The sequence below is a fragment of the Aulostomus chinensis genome, chromosome 6 (assembly GCF_037954235.1).
Source record: "Aulostomus chinensis isolate RoL2024-O1b breed Wild chromosome 6, RoL_Achi_v1.0, whole genome shotgun sequence".
Taxonomy (NCBI): Eukaryota; Metazoa; Chordata; class Actinopteri; order Syngnathiformes; family Aulostomidae; genus Aulostomus; species Aulostomus chinensis.
In genome coordinates this window covers 2,337,917-2,358,487 of record NC_141325.1, presented here as the reverse complement: position 1 = coordinate 2,358,487, position 20,571 = coordinate 2,337,917, and the positions used below count along the sequence as shown (strand labels likewise).

Genomic DNA, 20,571 nt, shown 5'->3' with positions numbered 1-20,571 from the left:
AGGACAGTAGTGAGAGCCGCAGTGCAGCTGATGAGGGCGGTAGAAGCCGGCGTGCGGCAGCGGCCCAGTTGAGGTCACTGTGGCGTCTCTGGCAAACGTTGTAGGTGACGAGGAGGAACTCTCATCTGAGAGGCTGTGAGGGTTCTGAGTTGTTGCACAGTTCCAACATGCAGTGACCCCAAAAATCTGCACGTACAGAAAAGCGAAAACATTAAATGTCGTCATTTCCCGCGTTGCTAACACGGAGTAACCGTAAAACCTGGGTGGATTTTATAGATTTATCACGTCATGAGATGTTTTCATGATACGCCGCTGTGTTAAGTGTTGCAGCCCTGTACTGTGAGAGTGTGTGTGTGTTGCTCAAATGCCTGTTGTCAGTCCACCCAGTGTGTGTAGCTGCTCATGTCTTCCCTGCTCAGGTCACATTAACCCAGTTCTCACAGTTTGTAGTCCGTGTTAACAAAAACCACAGCAACAGCTCCTCCCTGTCGTCAGCGTGGCTCCAGGCTCCACCATGCTGTTGTAGCTCCAGCATCGCCGGCCCATCATCACATTATTTACTGCTTGTATTAACATGCGGCTTGATAAGCATATTTTCCTCAGTACAGCTAACAAGATGCTTTATCACCGAGCCTTTCCGCCCGACACAGCGGGCCGCCGCCGCCGCCGCCGCCACCGCCACTGCAACTCGCTCATATTTCCAGCTTGTTAGTTTACAGCCTCGTAAATAAGAACTTTTTCTCCAGCTTGAGATTTAAAGCTGGAGTTTTTGCTGTGAGATCAGATTTAACTTTGCATGTGAAGACATATTTTAGCGGTGAATTATTGACCCAGAATCTTTAGAGTAAATCAGGGATGAGCTCTGCTTAAGCAGCAGAACATTTCTGGAACGCGCAGCAGCGGATGACATAAAAAGATCAAATCATTTAGTTTCTAATTCTAAGAATCCGAATGACGTTAACGCCTTATTTCACGTCTCACAATGTTAGATTCAGGGCTAAGAAATCACATGAGTAGCAACAACTGATAAAAATCTTCAAAAACGATGTTTGTGAAGCAACTTTTCCTCTGCCAGAGCTGAAGAAAGCAGCTACAGATGTTGGCGTGCTGGCGAAGACGACACGAACTGAAACTGTCATCAAGCCGCCACGCAATTATCTCCTCTGTGCCTTTGATTAGACACAATTTCCTATTAATGCTTTTGTTTTACCTTTTTTGTAATTGCAGTTAATCATGTCAACTGCAGGAGAGCGTTGCAGTTCACGTCATTAGTCGAATCTGCATCTTTAATTTGTTGATTAACTCCTGCGGGGGGGTGGCGGCGTTTGGAGGGGGGGGGCTGGGATCTGCCTCTCGCTAATTGCGTCTGAAGGATCGATGATTCAGTAATGGTACATACGAGATGTTGCTTTCTTAAATTTGGGAAACTTCTCTGGTAATGGCGAGGATGCAGGAACGAATGAATATTCATTGCAAATCAAACCCAGTGGCGGGACTGAAAGGGCTCAGTAACGCCGCCGACCGCCGCGTCCTCGTGCTCCAGATTCCATGCAGGTCGGGGTCGACCCAGACCAGCCTCCGCTTTCACCTCCTGACCGGGCGCCACGCCAAAACCACTTCCTCCTGCATTAGTCTCATCAGGGACTTTAATATGTGCCACCCTGTAGGAGGGGAGCCGCCCTGGCACGTGCGCGCACACACACACACACACACACCGCCCCAACTTGACAGCTCACTCCAATTACTGGCCCGCCCTGTCGCATGGCCTGCATCTCCTCTCAGAGCAGATCGCATGTGACCCTGTGCAGCATGCCGCTGGTGGAGGGGGGCTGTGGAGGGAACAGGGGCAGCAACACACACACACACACACACACACACACCCTCTCTGTAGGGTTTCTCCAAAAATCAAGGCCAATTGAAGAGTTTCATGCCCCCAAAAAAGAGACTCCTTAGAAGAATCACCTGACCAGAGCTGCGGGCTCCACGCCGCTGCGGCGAGAGTCCCGCGAGACGGTGGATGCAGTCAGATCAGCTGATTTGAACAGTTTAAAATTAACAGAATTAAATCAGGAACATAAAGGAGCTTGTTTAGATGAGTGAGCGAAGCTGCAGAAGATAAAACAACCTGCGCACAACATCTGAACAGTGTTTCATGGGTCTCTGATGCTCAGATCAGGGCGGCGGCGGCGGTGGCAGCATCTCCCGGTGGATGTTGTTCTTAGCTTCAGTGTCCTGCTGCTACATGCATGTTTGCACCCTTTAAACGCTGTCTAATTCTAACAGAATGTCAAAGGTGGGCGCAGATGATGGATCCTGATGAAGGGGAGGTTTGCTTCTCGGCAGAAACTTTGATTGGCTGACTTGGTTTAACTGGAATTGTTGAGTATTAAGTGACGGTCAAACCAAATCCATTGGACCAGTGTTTCTTTGCGGGACTCTTGTGACTTCTGGCCTGAAAGATAATAACGTTTCCGTCACCTCATAATTTAGCAACCGTTGCTCATCGTCTTTTAATTTCACATAAAGTGCTTTGAGACACACCGTGTTAAAGTGTTTGACATTTTATTGCTACAGAAAAAAAAGAAATATTGTGTTTTTGTTTACTTTTTTAATATAATTTGACTAAACTGAGAGTTTCCAGCAAACCTGTTTGGTCCAGTTTCAGTTGATCAAATCACAATGACTGAACATCCCAACTGTCTTTGTGCTGCTAGTAAAATCAATCACCGCTGCATCAATCGACTGTATCTTATCAGCTTTTTTTCACCGCAAGTTTTATGTCCTTTGAGAATTTCTTTTTGTTTTTGTGAATCACTCGGATTCAAATAAAATGTGTGACAGGAATCACATTATCCCACCTGAAATTTAAACAGTATCCCATGTTATTTCCTGTAAATGCGAAGGATGAAACAGGCCTTCTGTCTGTATTCAGACTGCCGTTTCTACTCCATCGCAGACAAGAAGGCCAAAAATGAAAAGGAACCCTGCGTACGCCAAAGCCTCCTTGACGACATTGAGAGGCTTCTTGGATGTTGTTCATCCAGATTTTATCGTCAGTGCTTAAAAACAAGCCTGAGGTTTCAGCAGCTAAGAGCCTCATTCCATGTAGCGTGAAGCAGACTAACTTTTACGGTGAGCTGTGTGTGGACGGAGCCTGCAGACATGATAGGAGCTTATGTTTTCGTTGCAGGCGGGAGTGTTTGTGATGTCTCTGCTGGCCAGCTGTGGAGGACAGTTGTGGTGATGATGACACATAATCTAAAAGTACAGATGAGCCCAGTGGCTCTCTGTGGACGCTGATACGCCATGGCACCCACAGGAAAAATTAACAAATGGCCTCTCTTTATTTTGGGTTTGTGTTTGGAGTCCTGGCTCAGAAGGGTTGCATGTGTTGGTGAGAGCGTTGGGCTGCAGATCTGAGCTTTTGGGACACTGAGCAGATGTGTGTCCATAGTCTTTGTTTTATTATTTTATTTTGAAGTTGGAAGCAGAGTTTCCTCGTTAACTGTCCTCAACTGTATAACTTTGAGGCATTTTCTCAGAGAAATTCTGTCAGAAACTTTGATTTGACGTATTTAAAACGTCATGACACGATTTTTCAGTTCCGACCCACGAGGAATGATGCTACACTGGGACTGGAGGGGCTGTAGTCTGCTACAGGATGACATATTTTTGTGGGCCAGCTGGACTTTAGCACTGCCACGAGTTTCCTCAACCAAAAAATATGAAAATGTATCGTTAATATTCAGGATTATTGCAAGGAGACAAACAGAAGTTGAGACTTCATGTTTTGTCCAGCAAGATCATCTTCACTAATGAGCACCACTATGATTTTTTCTTTGTCTTTTTTTTTTTTAATCCATAGCAAGCAAGCTAACGTTAGGCTATGTAGGAGCTACGGCATGGACACGTGACTCACTGTCACCACAACTACGCTTCAGAACCTCTGAAGTCTCCTTTATTTGCTTGTTAACAACCAGAAATTAAAAAGCGAGGTATTTACTGACTGATTTTTTGTTGTTGTTGTTGTAAACCAAAAGTGAAAAAAATACTTTGAGCTCACGTTAACCACCGACCTGATTTAAGGCGTTAAAATGAAATCTCAACTGAGTAGAGGCATTAGGCATTGTCTAATTCGGCCCTCCAAATATTGTGATATTTATTTTTTTAGAAATTAAAAATGTAATATTTAATAACCAGCCTCTATGTTCCTGATGTCATCCATTATGTATCCTATGTTATGTCTGTGGGGGGTGGAGGCTTTTTTTGGGGGTGTTTTAAATGGTTATACTTCATAATTAGAGGGATGGACTATAGTCTAATCTAGAGAAGAGAAGAAGGCAGGTAGAAGAAGAAAATCTAAACGAAAGACTACAGAGTTAAGAAATAAAGAAACTAGTGAGGCAGTCAGCAGTTTGTGGCTACTGTCTTCTCAACCACCGTTAGCTGCACTGTTAGCACTCTTACAGTAACTCCCTTATAAGGGTACTCTGAAGTCACAAAAATCCACTGTTTTTTTTACCACTTCTTATGATATTGTTTGAAAAATATCTGTGATATCCTCACCTACTGTCCTTTTTTTTCTGTACTGAATTGTCTTTTTTTAGAAGCAACGCAGAAGGCTCTGATTTCAGATACCATGACCCTTTTTGAAATATTAGAACTTGTATCCAAAGAACAGAGCTAGCTTAGCACCACCAAAAGCTGTGACTAGTTCTTCCTACAAGCATCTGTGTAGCACTACGAGCAGAATAAGAGACTGATTTGTGAATGCAGCACACAACAAATGTGAAATCTGTGGGCATCACATGGGGAATGGGGGAAGAGATTCTGGTGGTAAATAACATCTACATGAAAGTCTGCCACCTCCCGGGTTGTAGAAGACGCTATCAGCTGGCCTGCATGAAAGTGCCATTGTAGCAGGAGAAGGTGCTGTCTATAATCCGGTGATTCCGTGACAGACAGAGACCGACCGTTAGCTGTTAACGCCCATGTGTGACTGGAGTGGGTTGCCTTGGACGGGGCCCGTCTACCTCCCTTCAGTACGTATCAGCCCAGGAACAATCTCTCCTCTGTCTGATCCTCCTGGCGCAGCTCCACGTTGATCCTCCCACAATCTCCACTTATGATTATTTTATCATTTTAAATTCTTTATGCCGCATTGCCGTGGCATCGGCCCCGCTAGAGCAGAGCGATGCGTTGGCCATACAGTACATTCACACTACAGTTATTTGGACGGCGCTCCGGTGTGGCTCTGTCCGGGTCCCTCGGTTGGATTCTGCTCGTCCATTAGTGCCATCTGTGCCTTCCTGCGCCGTCTGTGAGGGCCCCCATCCACGCCAAAACGATTGGCATTTCTCTGGAACAACCAGAGGGACGGTGCCCAGAGCTTTTAGCTGCCAATGATGTGCACTTACTCTGACAAAAAGAGAGGCTGGTTGGGGAGGGGTGGAGGCGAGTAGGAGACCCAGGCAGGAAACAGCTGCACCTACAGTTCTGCAGCATCCATGCTCAAAACTCAGGAAACGCTACTTTGACAACTGATACGGCTTCAAGAGCATTTTCAGGATTTACATTTTGGATGTTTGTCTTTGTTATCACGCGCAGTGGCAGGATGCATGAATGAGCAGGTACAAACCCGCCATCCTCCTTGTCAGGGGGCGTGACCTCTTGTTCGACCGTAGTCGGAGGAAAGCTCCTTATCACACTTTTAATGTCATCTAAACAGTCAGACCAATCACTGTTTGTCTGTTGTTATAGTCTAGCAAGGCTGCACTCCCCCGTGAACCCGTCTAAAAACAACAAAAGTACGCCTAAAATTCTTTATGACCTCAGAAGGCATTTACAAGGAATGGGAACCTTGGACTCTGCACCAGAGGGTGGACAAAGGAAGACGTCTGTCTGTTTATCGCCCCAATATAAAGTAGACTGGGCACTTAGGCTGGGCGACACGGCTGTTAAAGCAGAACACTTCCATTACAAACTACTGAAGCCGCTAAACTGACCACGGCAGCCGTGCGTCGCCCGCCCCTTTAAACAGATCTCAACTCTTTAGCTGCTGAGTCTTTTCCCTCCAGTCCGTGTGTAACAGTACATCCGTCCAGGCTCATAAAAAGAAACAAAATACACAGAACTGCTTTATAAAAAACAAAAATAAATTGATTAAAATGAATACCAGAGGCAGTACCAGGCAGCAGTGCAACATTGTGGGTTGTTTATGGAGATTTTAGCATTTAACTGATGCTGTTTTGTAAAACATGGACTGGCGCCCGCAACCATCCACCTGAATCTGTTTGCTCTTTGATAAACCTGCTCTCAGCGAGCTCCTGCGGTCCATGCAGCCGGCAGCGGGGCGAACAGGTACTCTGGGAATACTCTTGTGTACTGTAAATACTTCCACGGGCTGTTCAAAACCAGTTTGTGTCACATAATCGGGGACTGCGGTGATTGTGAAGTGCAAATCCAAATTTGTAGCACAGAAAATGCAGCAGGACCCAAAGATATAATCTATCTAATTCACTTCAGAGTAGCTGAGGCTGAAACTTCTGTCTTTTATGAATAAATATTTATTTAATTCTTGAAAAAATAAATTCCTGGTCTTATCACAGCAAAAAATAAATAAAAAATAATGGGATGTTTCAGGGTTCGGGCCAATGATGAATGTTAGAGTAAAGGTTTGGGATCTGCTCTTGAAGTTGAAATTGTTGTCCCAGTTTGAGTGTTCAGAACCCAGCTGACCTTGACCCGTCCACCACCCTTGGACCTGGAACACTGACGGAGCCGTTGACCGCCGTCAGCCCTGGTGCTCCTGCCGCCGAATGGGAACAAATCCCAGAATGTGATGCAGAGCCTGAAACTTGTAGAGCGGCGCTTGAGTTTTGGAGTTAAATTTCTTCATTGCAGCGCCAAAAGCACTGTACATTTTCACATCTATTTTACCTCCATGCCTTCGCGTCCATGCATGTGGAAGCATTCTAAGCAGGACTGAATACAAGCAGTCCTCTGATCTGGAACGACACAATTTCCCTTCCAACGTCTCCGCTCAGTTCTCAGAAGTGTACTGAGAAAGTGTTTCGTGCACCTTATGTGCTCGTACAATCTTTATTCATCTCTTTACAATGAGAAGAAATGGCCGAGTTGTCAGCGAGCATCATGCTTTTGGCCGAGTCTCAGGTGGCTCTGATTTCCCAGCAGGCCAGATGGCAGCGCTGTGTGGGCAGTGTGTGTGTGTGTGTGTGTGTGTGTGAGAGAGAGAGAGAGAGAGAGAGAGAGAGAGGAGGGCCAGCAGCCTCGTGGAGGGAGGATTGCTCACACTCTGGCTCTCCCCTCTGTCCCCGTGCAGCTGTGCTTCTCCCTCCAACTTGAACTTTTAATTTGTTCAATATGTGGCAGAGGACGCGGAGTAAAACAGAACACATGTCGGGTGGCGGTGGCTCGACAGGCGGAGACTCGAAGGGGACGATGACTCTGTTTTGAGTTTTTTACGTTTTGAAGTCTGTGTCCTCCGCCAGAATTGGAGGCTGTTTTCAGTAACGGTTGCATCAGATTTTCACAAGTCCCGCCAGATTCTGACCCCAGTTGCACCAACGGTGACCGATGGCCGACGCTACCGTCCATCACGATGGCTGACGGTCATCACCACTGAGTTCGCTGCCATCCCCCTCATGTGTTTACAGCTCTTTTCCTTCTGTAGGTCGCTGTTAGCGTGCTATTTTTATTTTTTTTTTTAGCTCAGCCTCTAGAGTTTAGCTGGCAGGCTAAATTGGTCACTGCAACACATGTCGGTAACTGAGAATGAGAATCCTGAAGCTGACCAATAAGATAGCATAATAATCACCTGATACTAAAACTATTTTTTCCATTTATGCACAGCTAAGCTAGGTGTAGCTAACCTACATAACCACATTACTTTATTTAGCTAGTGGCTAATTTACTTGACACGTACGTGTGAATTTTACTGATAGATCTGGATCCAGAGGCTCACTGGCACCGATTACCACGGCTGCAGAAGACCTCGGTGTACAAGGCAGTAAAAATGTACATCGTCTACAAAAGTAATGTGTCATTTTCATTAAGTGTTGAGCTTGTTAAGATTTTGTCGCAACAGATGAGTGCTGGAATGGTGAATGTTGCTGTTGGATGAAGTAATCCCTGGATTAACTGAGCTACTGTATATACCGCCGAGCTCTAATGTGGGGAAAAAGAAGTCTCTGTTCTGGTAATGAAATCTTTCAAAGCCTGCAGCTTATCACTGCAAAATAAGCATCTTGCAACTGGATTACAAGTCTGATGCTTGCAAGTGTTTTCACACTCCAGTCCAGATGGGCGCTTGTTCTGTAACCTAACGGCGAGCTTCTGCCCCGCAGCTCTTCCATGTTTGTTGTTTTTTTATTATTATTATTATTATTATTATAAACAACTTTACCATCAGTTAATATGAGAAGCTCGCTCTCAGCTGCTTCCATCCTGCTGCGTGTTTCAGTTTTACTCCTGTTGAATGTATAGATTAGAGGTGGTTTCTACGTTATTTACTGTGTTCAACGCGTTTAAGGTGAAAATTCCCAACAGTTCTGAAGTAAAACCCTTTAGATTCAATAGCTGCACACGGTGGCTCGACTAAATAAAACCAGCAAGTTCTCACATCCTGTTTTTGTTTTTTTGTTTGTGTTTTTTGGGGGGGGGGGGGGACATGGAAAACGTGCTCACTTGCAACCTTGCTGCTGCCAGCTGACGAGAATTATAGAACAAATATTTAAATGCCTCACATGGAATCTCCAGCTGTGTCGACGTTAGAGACATCCTAAAGGGATTTACGTTTGTTGATGCCAAGAAAACTGGACATTTTGACTGTTGTTGATAGGAAACATTTGATCTCAGAAACCAGATCTGCTGAGTTGTGCTTGATGCAGAACCTTGGCCAGGTCTACCCGGGTCTTCCTCTCCCCTGCTTGCCTCGTGGCTTCCATGCCAGAGCCTGTTTGATGGTAGTGTCAAGACTGGAATTGGTGCCAGAAATCCCTAAAATTTCTCAATGGCGTCTTGTCGATCACTGATACACACCTGTAAAGTTTGGAGGGACAACATGTGTCCACACTCAGGTTACCTGAGCTCCTGATCTTTGACCCGACCAGCATCCTGGTTGTGGTCTGATGTCTGCATGTATCTGACTGCACGTTACAGCTTGGAAGCACAGGGACTGGGGTGCGAGGGCCTTCCTCCTGGATCACCTCGCCTCCTCGAGTCATGAGCTGCGTGCGCGCGCACATACACACACACACACACACACACACACACCAGCAGCACTTCTGGAGCTCTGCCTCCAGTTACAAGCCAACAGTGTGGGTGACAAACATGTCTGAGGAGGACTGGGCAAACGTGGACCTCTGCAGCTCCTGTCAACACGCAGCCCGGCCCACCAACACGACCTGGGCTTTGCAGGACCAGACTCCACTTAGATGGACAAACGAGTCTTTAGAGGTGACTCAGACCCACATTCCCTCGTCTCACATACAAACTAAACACTTACTGGCAACATATTTCCAAGATTATGATTAGATTATTCAGTTCAAAATGCTTTTTTTTTTTTTTTTTTTTTTACAATTTTTTGTTCTTCTCTGGGCAAATATTTTACAATTTTTTCTCTCAAACAAACTGTTATTATTTTTTAAATCTATTGTGTCCAAGAGGCATGTGTTGCAAGGCTGTCTAGAGATTTCAACCATCTTTCACCCTTTAAAAGTTTTCTAGGGGAAATATTTCTACACCTGCATCGAGGGTCAAAGGACAGGCGGGTGTAGCTTGTACTTTCTTTTTTAATTAATAACAATAGCAGCAATTATTATTCCCTAAATATGTCCTTAACAATAGTAATTTGAGAGGATGAGTGTATAGATTTACAAGTAATTTGTAGACATTCTAAAAGAAATTAATAACAAATCAAAAATAAATGTACAGAAAAATCTATGACAAATTTAGACATCGAAGAGAAAAGAAGAATCCAGGTGTAGTAACATCAGTGTGCACACGTTAAGATGTCCATGTCTTCACATGGAAAAATAAAGCTTTTGATTGACTATTTTTTAAATGAAGTTACCTCTCAAAAACAAGATAATACCTTTCAGTTTAGCCTGCATTTTATAGAACTGAGTAAATGTTTACATGGTGTTAAGTTACATCATTCTACTCAATAAACTCATCATAGATTTTTCGACATATACTTTGATCATGTATTTTAAAATGAATCAAAAGGTCCAGCTAGGTAAGCAGCTAGGTGGTGTGTTTTTTATCAGAACTCAATTAATTCTTGGGTTAAATTGAGTGAATGAATCACAAATCTGCATTGAATGCAGGCGATAATGAAACATCGTTAGCTTGATGCTAACGTTCCATACCCTCTTAGGTGTATCAGTAAAAAATAATAATCTACATATTTCTGTTTATTTCAGTCATTAGTAAGTCGAGGGTCTGTGACGGTCTTTATCCATTTGTCTTCATTAGCAGCCCCTCGTTGCCCCCCCCCCCCCCCCCCCAACACACCCAAGTCCTGGTCTTGTCTCCTCACCCCCCGTCTCCCCAACTGACTCATCTGCCCGTCTATTCGCAGTCACGCTTGTCCGTCTGATGAGATCTCACTCTGACATTCCTTGCTGACATATTCCAACTATTGTTCTCCCCGGCTGCGGGTGGCACAGGTGGGCCGCCATCTCTCCAACATGGCCCACTTACAAGAAAGCTCTCCCTGCCAAGTCAGGCCCCGCTCATCCGGGAACAGGGGAGCTGGAATGGGTTGGACCGTATTGTGCTGCACCTGCTTCGCCCTCGCACCAGATCCCCCCCTGCTTCGCCTGCCATCCTGCTGCCGCGCAGAGCACTTCTCTCCTCAGCGAACCCCCATGCCATAAAACCCCTAAAATCCACTGAACTTAGCCGCTCTGATGGCCGCGGCCAAAACAGCATCTGATGTGCCTTATTTGTTGACTGTGTGAGATTAGTTGCAGAGGGTACACGTCGAGGGGCTTACCATGCAGAGATGGAGCGAAGCCCCCACCCCTCCACCAAACACACACCCGCCCTGCCAAATGATGAGGACTGGAAGATTCTCCAGCTCCTCTAAAGCCCTCGTCACAGTCGGCCCGTGCACACGTCTGCTGCTGAGCCAGACTGTAGCGCTCCAGATACTGTAGGAGCTCCGGCGCCAGCGACCCAGTCATTCCTATCCGTAATACCTCAATTAGATCTGGGCCTCCACCTGGGCCTGAAAGAACGGGCTCTGGTTCTGTCAGGGGAGGAGGAACATGTGCGTGTCACGCTCAGTGGGAGCGCGAGTGATGCACTGATACGCTTAGGGTCACCTGAACCTGCAGGTGCATCAATTATCCACCTGTAATGCTTATATCCTGCAGTTGTAGGTCCTCTCACAGGGTAAAGATGACGCTTTGAGAAATGTTGCTTCCCTTCGTGACCTGTTTCTGCATCAGTAGAACCTCTGCCTTCACAACGGCTCTGGAAGTAAATGTCTCGTTCAGTTCTTGAGGTTTCAGCAGATTCTTTATTTAAAGAGTTTTACACCTGGAACCAAGACACCCTGGAAGTTACTCTCAGTCAGAGGAACTGGAGCAGGTCTCGAGTACCAGCGAGTATCAGACACGTTGCTGCTGTCATCCTGGAAAATGGCGGCGACAGCAGTCGACGGCAATGATCGTTTGCAGTGGCGAGATTCTGTCTCCCAGTTTGTTAACCGTACTTGTGAATTAGGGAAAATGGGGTGAGAGAAATGTGTAAAATTGATTTAAACACATTCTCCTAATGTTGTAAAACCAAATCCAAATCGATAAATGCATGAACCTCTCCTGAGCCGACCGGACGAGCAGCGCTCCTCCAGTGCTTCATCAGGAGGCTCAGTTTGCTGCTCCAACATGAAGGAATGAGCTGAACAAAGAGCAGGTGAAGGTTGAAAAGACTCTTGTAGAGAGGTGTGTGTGTGTGTGTGTGTGTGTGTGTGTGTGTGTGTGTGTGTGTGTGTGTGTGGGGTTGGAGGGCCGCTGCCTGATGGGGATTTGCTGTGCGAGAGCTCCCTCTTGGTGCCAGTCGGCCCACTGTTGATGAACAAGCTGCTGCTGCTGGGAGAGGCTCTCACACACACACACACACACACACACACACACACACGGATGTTGGTGGAGACCTAGACAGACATTCATTAATGTGTGTTTATTCAGATATTGAGAGACCAGGAGTGTGCAGGTCAATGCTCCAACTGATTTAATATCTTCAATTGTTTTATCTGTCCAAAGAATTCTTTTCAAATTTTATTTAGATTTTGTTTTTTTGTTTTTTTTGGTGACTAAACATCCTTGTCATGTCCTTGATTGACAGCTGTAGAACCTGTATTTGATTGATTGATTCAATGAAACAAATTGAATAGCTTTTATTATTGATTATTGATTAGAAATGTCAGATACCAAAATCATATTTTGATGAATTGACGTGATTCTTGCAGAAATATTATTGAATATGGCAGCGTTTTTAACAGGATGACAAACCTGATTTTAACTGCATTTCTGTGTGTGTGTGTGTGTGTGTGTGTGTGTGTGTGTGTGTGTGTGTGTGTGTGTGTGTGTGTGTGTGTGTATTTTCAGGGCCGGTGCATCAACTTCAGCCGTGTGCCACACCAGTAGAGAAGCAGAACTAGAGTGTGAGAAACGTGTCGCTCGCTGTGGTCCAGAGCTTTGTGAGTGTGTGTGAGCGTGTGTGTGTCTTTGGAGGGAGCGTAATCCTGCCGCTCTACAACCGCCAACCCTCCGCTCTGCTTCACTTCACACCAAGTTTCCTACTCAGTTTTCCTGAAGCACCTGAGGTGTTTAGTTGATTCTTTAACTTGTTTACCGTCACATTAGAAACCCTCAACTCGCCTCTCTCTTTCTCGAGTGTCGCCGCCAAAGACGTCACGTATTCCGACCGCGTTGCGCCGTCTGAGGATGAACATCACGGATACAGACTGAAGCTTTCTTTTAGATAAAAAAAAAAGAAGAAGTGGGGGGAAAAAAAACAAAAACCTGGCGAAAGAGGCTGTTTGCCTTCGGTGTAGAAGTCGAAATAATCCCAGCGGGGCCTCGCGAGTGTCCACCGGCTCCCGGCGACGTCTCATCACCGATCCGCTCCAACTTCAGCGGCGTCGGCTGCCCTGCGGCCGCCCTTTGACCGGCTTATCTTGTCATTTTAACACACAGAAGTGCACACGCATGACAAATTGTAGACAGGACGCCCCAAGGTGCTGGAAGACTTTGCCCTTTTTTTTGTTGTTGTTGAAGACACCTTCCTTCATTATGTACCCGGGACAAGGAAATTAATAGAGCGTTATTCGACCGCAGGACAGCCTCCTGACCGCGAGGATCTCCAGCTACGTTTGAGGGATTGATGCCTTCCAGACCTTGACATGGCGCTTGGTGTTTTCCACACAGTCTGCTCTCTGCTCAGTAAGGCGTAGCACATCTCCGCCCAGAAACAGGCCCATCGCTTCAGACTTTTAAGCTATATGGAGCCTCGGCGCTTCTCCGTCTGAATCCTCCGAGGGCTGCGTCACAACTCGCCAGTTCTCCCGGCGCCCGGAATATCAAAGTTTAATTAAAATAATTAAAGGCAACAGCAAGCAGCAGCCTGTGAAGACTTGGCTGTCTCTTTTTTATGCCTTCTGACATTGAATGACCCATTACCACGTAGAGGAAAGGAGGACACCACGCCGCGGCGGTCCGAAACGTAAACCCAAAGTAGCGGATGCGACGGACGGATAAGTATTGTTCATTTCCAGAAATTATGTCCCCCCGCCCCCCCTCTCGGCCTCCGCCCTCACCCCAAAAAAGCAGGGTATTTGTATTTATCTATATTGTGGATTTGTCAAGCGCGCTGTCATGACGCCAATCCCAAATGATGTTAGTGCGAGCGGAAACACTGTGGGGGAGGAAAGGGGGCAGCAGCTGAAGAAAAAGGCTCGAATGATCCAGTCACTTCGGATTCCGTACTTCAGATGGAAAATGGATATTCGAGTCGAAACCTGACAAAGCACGGCGGCTTTGACGGGAAGCGGTATAGACAATGACCAGTGGCTGGGTCAGTGGGATGTCTCTGTGCAAGCAGGGAAGCTTATCAAATGACACTAAAAATAAGTTCAACAACCATCAAGTTTGAGGGCGGTTCACATTCGGCGGGGACACGCCGGGCGGGCGGGTGAGCGGGCGTCACGCCGGCCTAATTATTCCTTTGTTTTCTCTTCCTGCCAATCGCAGGAACATAAATAATTCCAAATCAAATCCTCGGGGTCGGCTGGTATTTATGTCCGACTTAAACACTTTTAGCGTCTTGCATAATTTTGCAGTCTGACATTTAATAGGCTCATCAGCGTCTCGGTGGACACATGATGGACGAGGACACTTTAGATCTCCTCTTTTTATGTTACAACCAGGAGCACAGGAATGTTATTAACCCCAACTAATGAGATATTTACATAGCAGCCACAACACACACACCCCCACACACTGCAAGTACACTCCCAACCATCAGTACACACTCGCAGCACCTTAAATTGTAGATACATTCAAAGTTGCCTTTTGTAAAATTGATGCATTTCATGTAAAGTTTTTTTTTCTTTGTATTTCTGCACAGTTTAAAATAATGTTGCTTTTATTATCATTTAAAGACAAAAGTGAAAAATGTAATGTTGTCATTTTATTTTATTTTATGTTTTTTTTATTTCAAAGCATTAATACACTTTTTTTTTTTTTTAAGTTTCAACTTGAGTTTAAAGCGGAGGGTTGTTGTGTCGAACAGTTCTCCCACGTTCGAGGTGGTTTTATATCAAGTTTCTGATCTGCACCGCTGGCTTCCTTTGAAATTAGAAGTTCTTTTTTTGGAACATTTTGTCTGTGTGTACCCCCCCCCCCCCCCCCCCCCCACAACCATGAAAGAAAGATTGAGTGTTGAAAAGAAAGTAGAAAGGAAGGAAAAGAAAAAGTCTATTTTTAAATTATTTAAATTATTTTTTCAATTTCAGTCCACGCAGGTTTAATCTGACATTCCAAAGGTTTGATATGCAGGAAATGATACCAAAACCTAGATTTGACTCCTTTAAGGATCTTTGTAACAGATAATAATAATGATGATGATGATAACAATAATAACAATGACAATAATAATAATAATTATGTGTGTGGTGTGACATGTTCTTTTACTCTGCCGCTCCGTGGTCCCGTCCTTGCATGCACACACGTGTTATTCTCAGAGGCTGAGAGTAATTTATCCTGCTCTGGTGGTTCCACCATTTGGGTTCTTCGCTCGGGTTCTTAGTTCTGCTCTCGCCGCACGTTTGGTCGGTTCGGTTCACGTCGCACGAGCTGCTCACGTGTGAGAGTCGACCCAACATGGCCGACGCATCTTTGTCTGAGTGTGACATTGTTCTGCCTTCTGTTGTATCCAAAAAGAAAAAAAAATTATACATATTTTTTTATTAATATATATATATAATTTTTTTATTGATATATATATTTATTTATTTATTTATATATATTTTATTTATACATAAATATATTTTTTTATTTATATATATTTATATATAATATACGTGTGTGTGTGTATGTGTTGCATGAAAAGCGAGCAGTTGTTTTCTCCTCTTTTTTTTAAAGGCGTGTGCTGGTGGGGGCGGACACGCTAACGGCCATCTTTAATTGGGCCCTGGCAGATTTATAGGGCCAGACAGGGAACGTGATTATACGGAGTGTGTGTGGACAGAGGAGTGGACAGTGTGTAGCCTCTCCCCCTGTGAAGTCAGTCACCGGAGGCACTGGCCCCACACACACACACACACACACACACACACACACACACACACACACACAACATCCCTCCGAGGTCTTCAACGCCCCAAAAATGAGGTCTTGCATTTAGTAAAAATATGCGCTCGTACACCTTCTGCTTTGTCCACATTTGCATGCTGTGACAAGATCCCAGCTGAGGTGTGTGTGTGCGTGCCTGCGTGTGTGTGTGTGTGTGTGCATGCGTGTGGGCGCGTGTGTGTGTGTGTCTACCACGTGCTTTTCCATACATTCATACATTGTTTTTATTTCCGTCATAGAACGTGGACATAATGATTAAATTTAGCAGTAAAGGCAGACGTCAGACAGGACGTTTAAAATCTGTTCTCAGTGAGTTTTTCTCTCCATTGAGATTCTGTCTGGTTGTGTGTGTGTAAACATAAATTAATGGATCTGAAATATAGAAGTTGTTTGCAAAAAGAGAGAGAGAGAAATATCAGCAGGCCCAGAACAATCCTCATACGTTCACATTCGTTAGAATAATTCAATATAATAATAAATACATTTTTTTAAGCCTGTAAAACTCAATAAAATATTCAAAGAAAAACATCTTCTTCCTCTCACGTTGACAGAATTTATGTCTGCCCTTTAAGCCGTCGCCCGCTCCTGGGTCATGTGACTTCCAAACAGCCGCTCCTGGGTCATGTGACTTCTCCACAGCCTCGGTACATAGCGGCATACTGCCACTCTTGAATAAACACTTCAGTTTAGAGACGGAACGCAAGCAAAAAAGCAGCAGAATTACCCAAAAGATGTCGTGTGTTTGACCAAGATTAGACGCTGCGCATCATTTTCATAAACCACAAAGGGACAATTTGGTGAATTGGCGTAATTTAACAATAACTAATAAGAACTGATATGGTAAATGGTTAGAAAAACCCAGCAGGAGTCGTAGGGGCCTGGTTTACTGGCAGGTCTCAGATTGACAGTTCCAGGCCCAGTTCCTTTCTCTCTACTAGGGATTCTTGCGGTTTGGTGAAGAAAAGGCAGCATTGTATTTGTCTGATCCTCCGTCTAACACACTGGTTGGAATAAAAGCAGCACATGAGGACGGCAGCATCCGAAGGTCTTTGCGTTCTTCTATTTTTATATTAACGCTGGCAGCCAAGAAAACACAGAGCAAACTCCTAAATCCACCCTGAGCTGTGCCACAAGGTTCTGTTTTCGCAATTTGATGGAGGGGGCTTAGCCGCCGTAAAATCTCAACCTCCACTTCCCCTGATAAAGTTTCTCCGGCAGGCAGCAAACAGACTTAAGCAGCTGTTGCCCCCTGAAAGCCCGTCTGGCTTCTCAGGTTATCCCCATTTGCACAGTTGTCTCTGAAATTTAGGGAACTTTGGGATCAAGCGCGGCGCCTCCTACGGCCGGGGACCCCGCGGCAGCCCGAGCCGGGACCCGCTCGGACCCCGGAGGGCGGCCCCTCGCGCGCCCTAAGAACAGCTTGTTAGAGTTGACACTTGATTTTATGCATTGTATTTCTGCGAGTATTACGAGTAAATCCTCCTCTCAGGCGAGACGGGGGGCTGCTGTGGAGGATGCAGGTGGGGGATTAGGAGAGCTCGGCGGCTCGGGATTTCAGAGCTTTAGCTTGATGCTCTTTCCTGTGAGAAGTTGAGAGCTGCATATACGATCTGTGCCGATAAAGATTTAGAACTCCTGTAAGATGATTAGATGTATGTCAGCCGCGGCGCACCGTTATTTCAAAGAAAGTGGAAAGGCGTATGGCGACGTTCTATACGTCAGATCATCTTATTTACACATGAACTCGGTTTATGTGTCGTTCCATGAACCAGAATCATTCAGCAGGAGCTGGCAGACGTTCTGTTTCTTTAAAAAGAAAAAAAAAAAGTTTTTTTTTTTTTTTTTAAAGACACACACCTCTTAAATAAATGTTATTTGTAAATCTGAAGCTTGATATGTGAACAATCATTGCGGTTTGATAGGCCGAGCTGTAGATCAGTGGCGTTCAGGTGTGAAGGTTTCAAAGACACCTGAACAGATGCGACATGACAGTACTCCAAGCAGACGGACGCGTAATAAAGGAATGAACGCCACGGTTCTTTCATAGCTGTTCATCGGTTCGAGCGCTGAGTTTGGAGACTCGGACCAGTCAAAGCTGCAGCTCCCCACCTGTTCACCCCTCGCCCCCTCGGAATGAGGGAACCTCTTTATTGAGCTTCATCTGATTTTGATTATTCTGAGTACTCGCAGTGCAAAGCCCGTCTGAAAGGTCCGGAACATTTGGAACGGTTCAAAACAAGGTTCCCTGGATGCTTTGGGACACGTGGATCAAACATGTTTGAAGAAGCGAGTCTGAGACCGGGAGAGTCGGGCCGGAGGTCGTAGGTCCAGGAGAACGATCCAGAGACGTCTGGACCTGCTCGTTCTTTCCGGTGCAGCGGCGAATGAACAGAACAGATGGTCGACACATGCAGAAGGTTTCCGATGCTGTTTTATTTCTCTCTCTCTCACCTACACACACACACACACACACACACACACACACACACACAAGCGCCTCTTTTCACAGCAACCTGCTTTTGCACCTAGATCTGGGCCGCGCTGAGAAACGCTCCTGCTAGGTATGAAATAATGATGGCACAATATGTGTGTTGGAGCGCGGCGGGGGCATATGTTGAGTCAGGCAGCCCGGTGCGATCACCTGTCCGGCCGGAGGGCTGGACGGCCGTCTGGAGCCTGCTAATGATAAACCTCCAACATTCTGGCTGTCAGCTCTGGGCAGGCCTTCTCTCAGCGTTGGATCCAGGCAGGCAGCCCCGGTCACTTCTGCTCCACGTCTGAACCCATATTGACCCGGCTCAGCGCCTGACGGACGGCCCTCTGAGCCAATGGCATTAGGCTGCGCGAGCTCCGGCCGAGCCGGCGGGGGTGGAGCCGCGTCCGAGCCGGGTTGAGTCACCTTGCCGGCAGCGCCGGCGCTTTAATGAAGACAGAGGGGAACTTTAGCTGGAGGTGTTTGTATGCAATCATGTCACATTTGCAGAGGAGGCAGCAGATCGCGTCTGACTGGTCCAGCAGATGTTTGGAAATGGTGCTAATGTGCTGGATCACATGGGGGCTCTGACGCTAATGAGAGCCCAGCTACTTTGAGCGAAATCAGCTGTGGAAATGAAAACAGACCTGTGACGATATTTTATGAAGTCACCAGCAGCTCAAGCCTGATGGCTTTACCAATCAGTGATCAATGAGTGGAAGTGCCGGCTCTCAAATCGACGTTGAGTGTGAAAGCACCGCGGCGGCGAGGTGCGGCTCCGGCGTGTTTGCTTCGTCTTCGTGTCCCAGCTAGTTCTTCTCCTGCTCTCTGTTATTGGCTGCTGTTTCTGTTGGCCGTTATCTGAAGTGAGCGATGAGCGTTTGGTATTAGAGTCCCGTGCGGTTCACCTCCGTGCCTCCATCCCCTCGTCTCCGCGGAGACCGGCCCGCCTCAAAGCGTCCGGTCCCGGTGCCAATCCCTAATCCGGCCCAGAACGCAGGAGGGGCGACAGATCCGAATTGTTGTTTACAACCTCAGCTGCTGCGCTTACTGGGCCGAACAAACACAGCCCTCCCACACACCCGGCGCCGCTGGCACCGCCGAACGTTCCGATATTTTGCCGGTGTTTGCCCGCGGATGAGGAGGCTCTCAGAGCAGTGCATGTGCCAGATGAATCATAAACCTATACCATATGCCATTGCAATTTGCTGATGGGCCCAAGCTGTTTTGGTGGATATAAAATCCCGGGATTATGGAGGCTTGATCCTCAGTGAATGAAGGGAGAGAAGGACGGAGGGATGGAGGGAGAGCTGGGGGGGAAAGGTGGAGGATGCTGCGCTCCTATTGGTCCTCAGGTGAGAGTCATCCTCCCTAACTGCCTAATCTGGCCGGGGCTGTGAGGTATTAGCTCAACCTGCCGGTTTGCAAACAAATAATTTCATGAGCACACAGACGACAACATGTTTGTCACCTTGCCCTCGCCGCCGCCATCGCCATCGCCGTCTGCTGCTAATTGAAGCACCAAAGCATGGGAGAGTGAAGAGTCATCGATAGTATCGCTGATGCAGAGCTCCCGTTGTGGAACAAACATGTTTGTCACAGAGGCGATGGATGCTAACGAGAAGAAAAGACCTAAAGGATCGATTAGCAACTCCATGGACCGTCGGGTCACCCTGAAACTCTGAGGCGTGATTGGACAAAGACGGTCGCGTGCACCGAGCTCGTGGGAAGGTTTCGGTTTCCGACTCACAAACTCATTTTACCCACTTTTATTAATTGATTCTCGGAGAAATGGGGTCGTTTATCAAGAGAAGGAAACATCGACAAGTATTCAGAATAAACGCAGGGACACAGAGTCTTTATGGTGGACCTCGAACGCAACCTCTGATCGTCCTGCTGGTGGGGAAAACATGAAGAAACGAAGCTGATGTCTGATAGGGGCGTGGTTACAGTCTCTGTCCCGAAACCAACATTAACCAACTTTTAACCAAAACTGAGTCAAAGATTTATTTGCGAAATCCCTGAAAGAAACGACTGAAACCATCGACGTTTGGGCGCTGAGGACGTTTTGCTGAAGCGCCTGTGAATGCGGAGCTGTGTGTCCCAAACTGTTTACACAGGATGTTCATGCTGGGGTTAAAGGTCAGAAACAAACTGACAAACATGGCAAAGAGGCTTAATTCATCTCCAGGTTTTGATTAATGTGAACATTTG

The 20,571-nt window shown here is 46.3% G+C and overlaps 1 protein-coding gene across 8 annotated transcripts in view; it reads left to right on the top strand.

Annotated features, from left to right (window-relative positions):
* antxr2a (ANTXR cell adhesion molecule 2a) overlaps nt 1–15,198 on the top strand; it is a 130,755-nt gene extending 115,557 nt beyond the window's left edge. For all 8 annotated transcript variants that reach the window (XM_086205791.1, XM_086205792.1, XM_086205790.1 and 5 more), the window contains one exon: nt 12,639–15,198. In XM_086205791.1, coding sequence (XP_086061917.1) covers nt 12,639–12,677 — 39 coding nt within the window. In that variant the 3' untranslated portion in view covers nt 12,678–15,198. The remainder of the gene's footprint in view (nt 1–12,638) is intronic.
* The last annotated feature ends 5,373 nt before the right edge of the window (nt 15,199–20,571 follow it).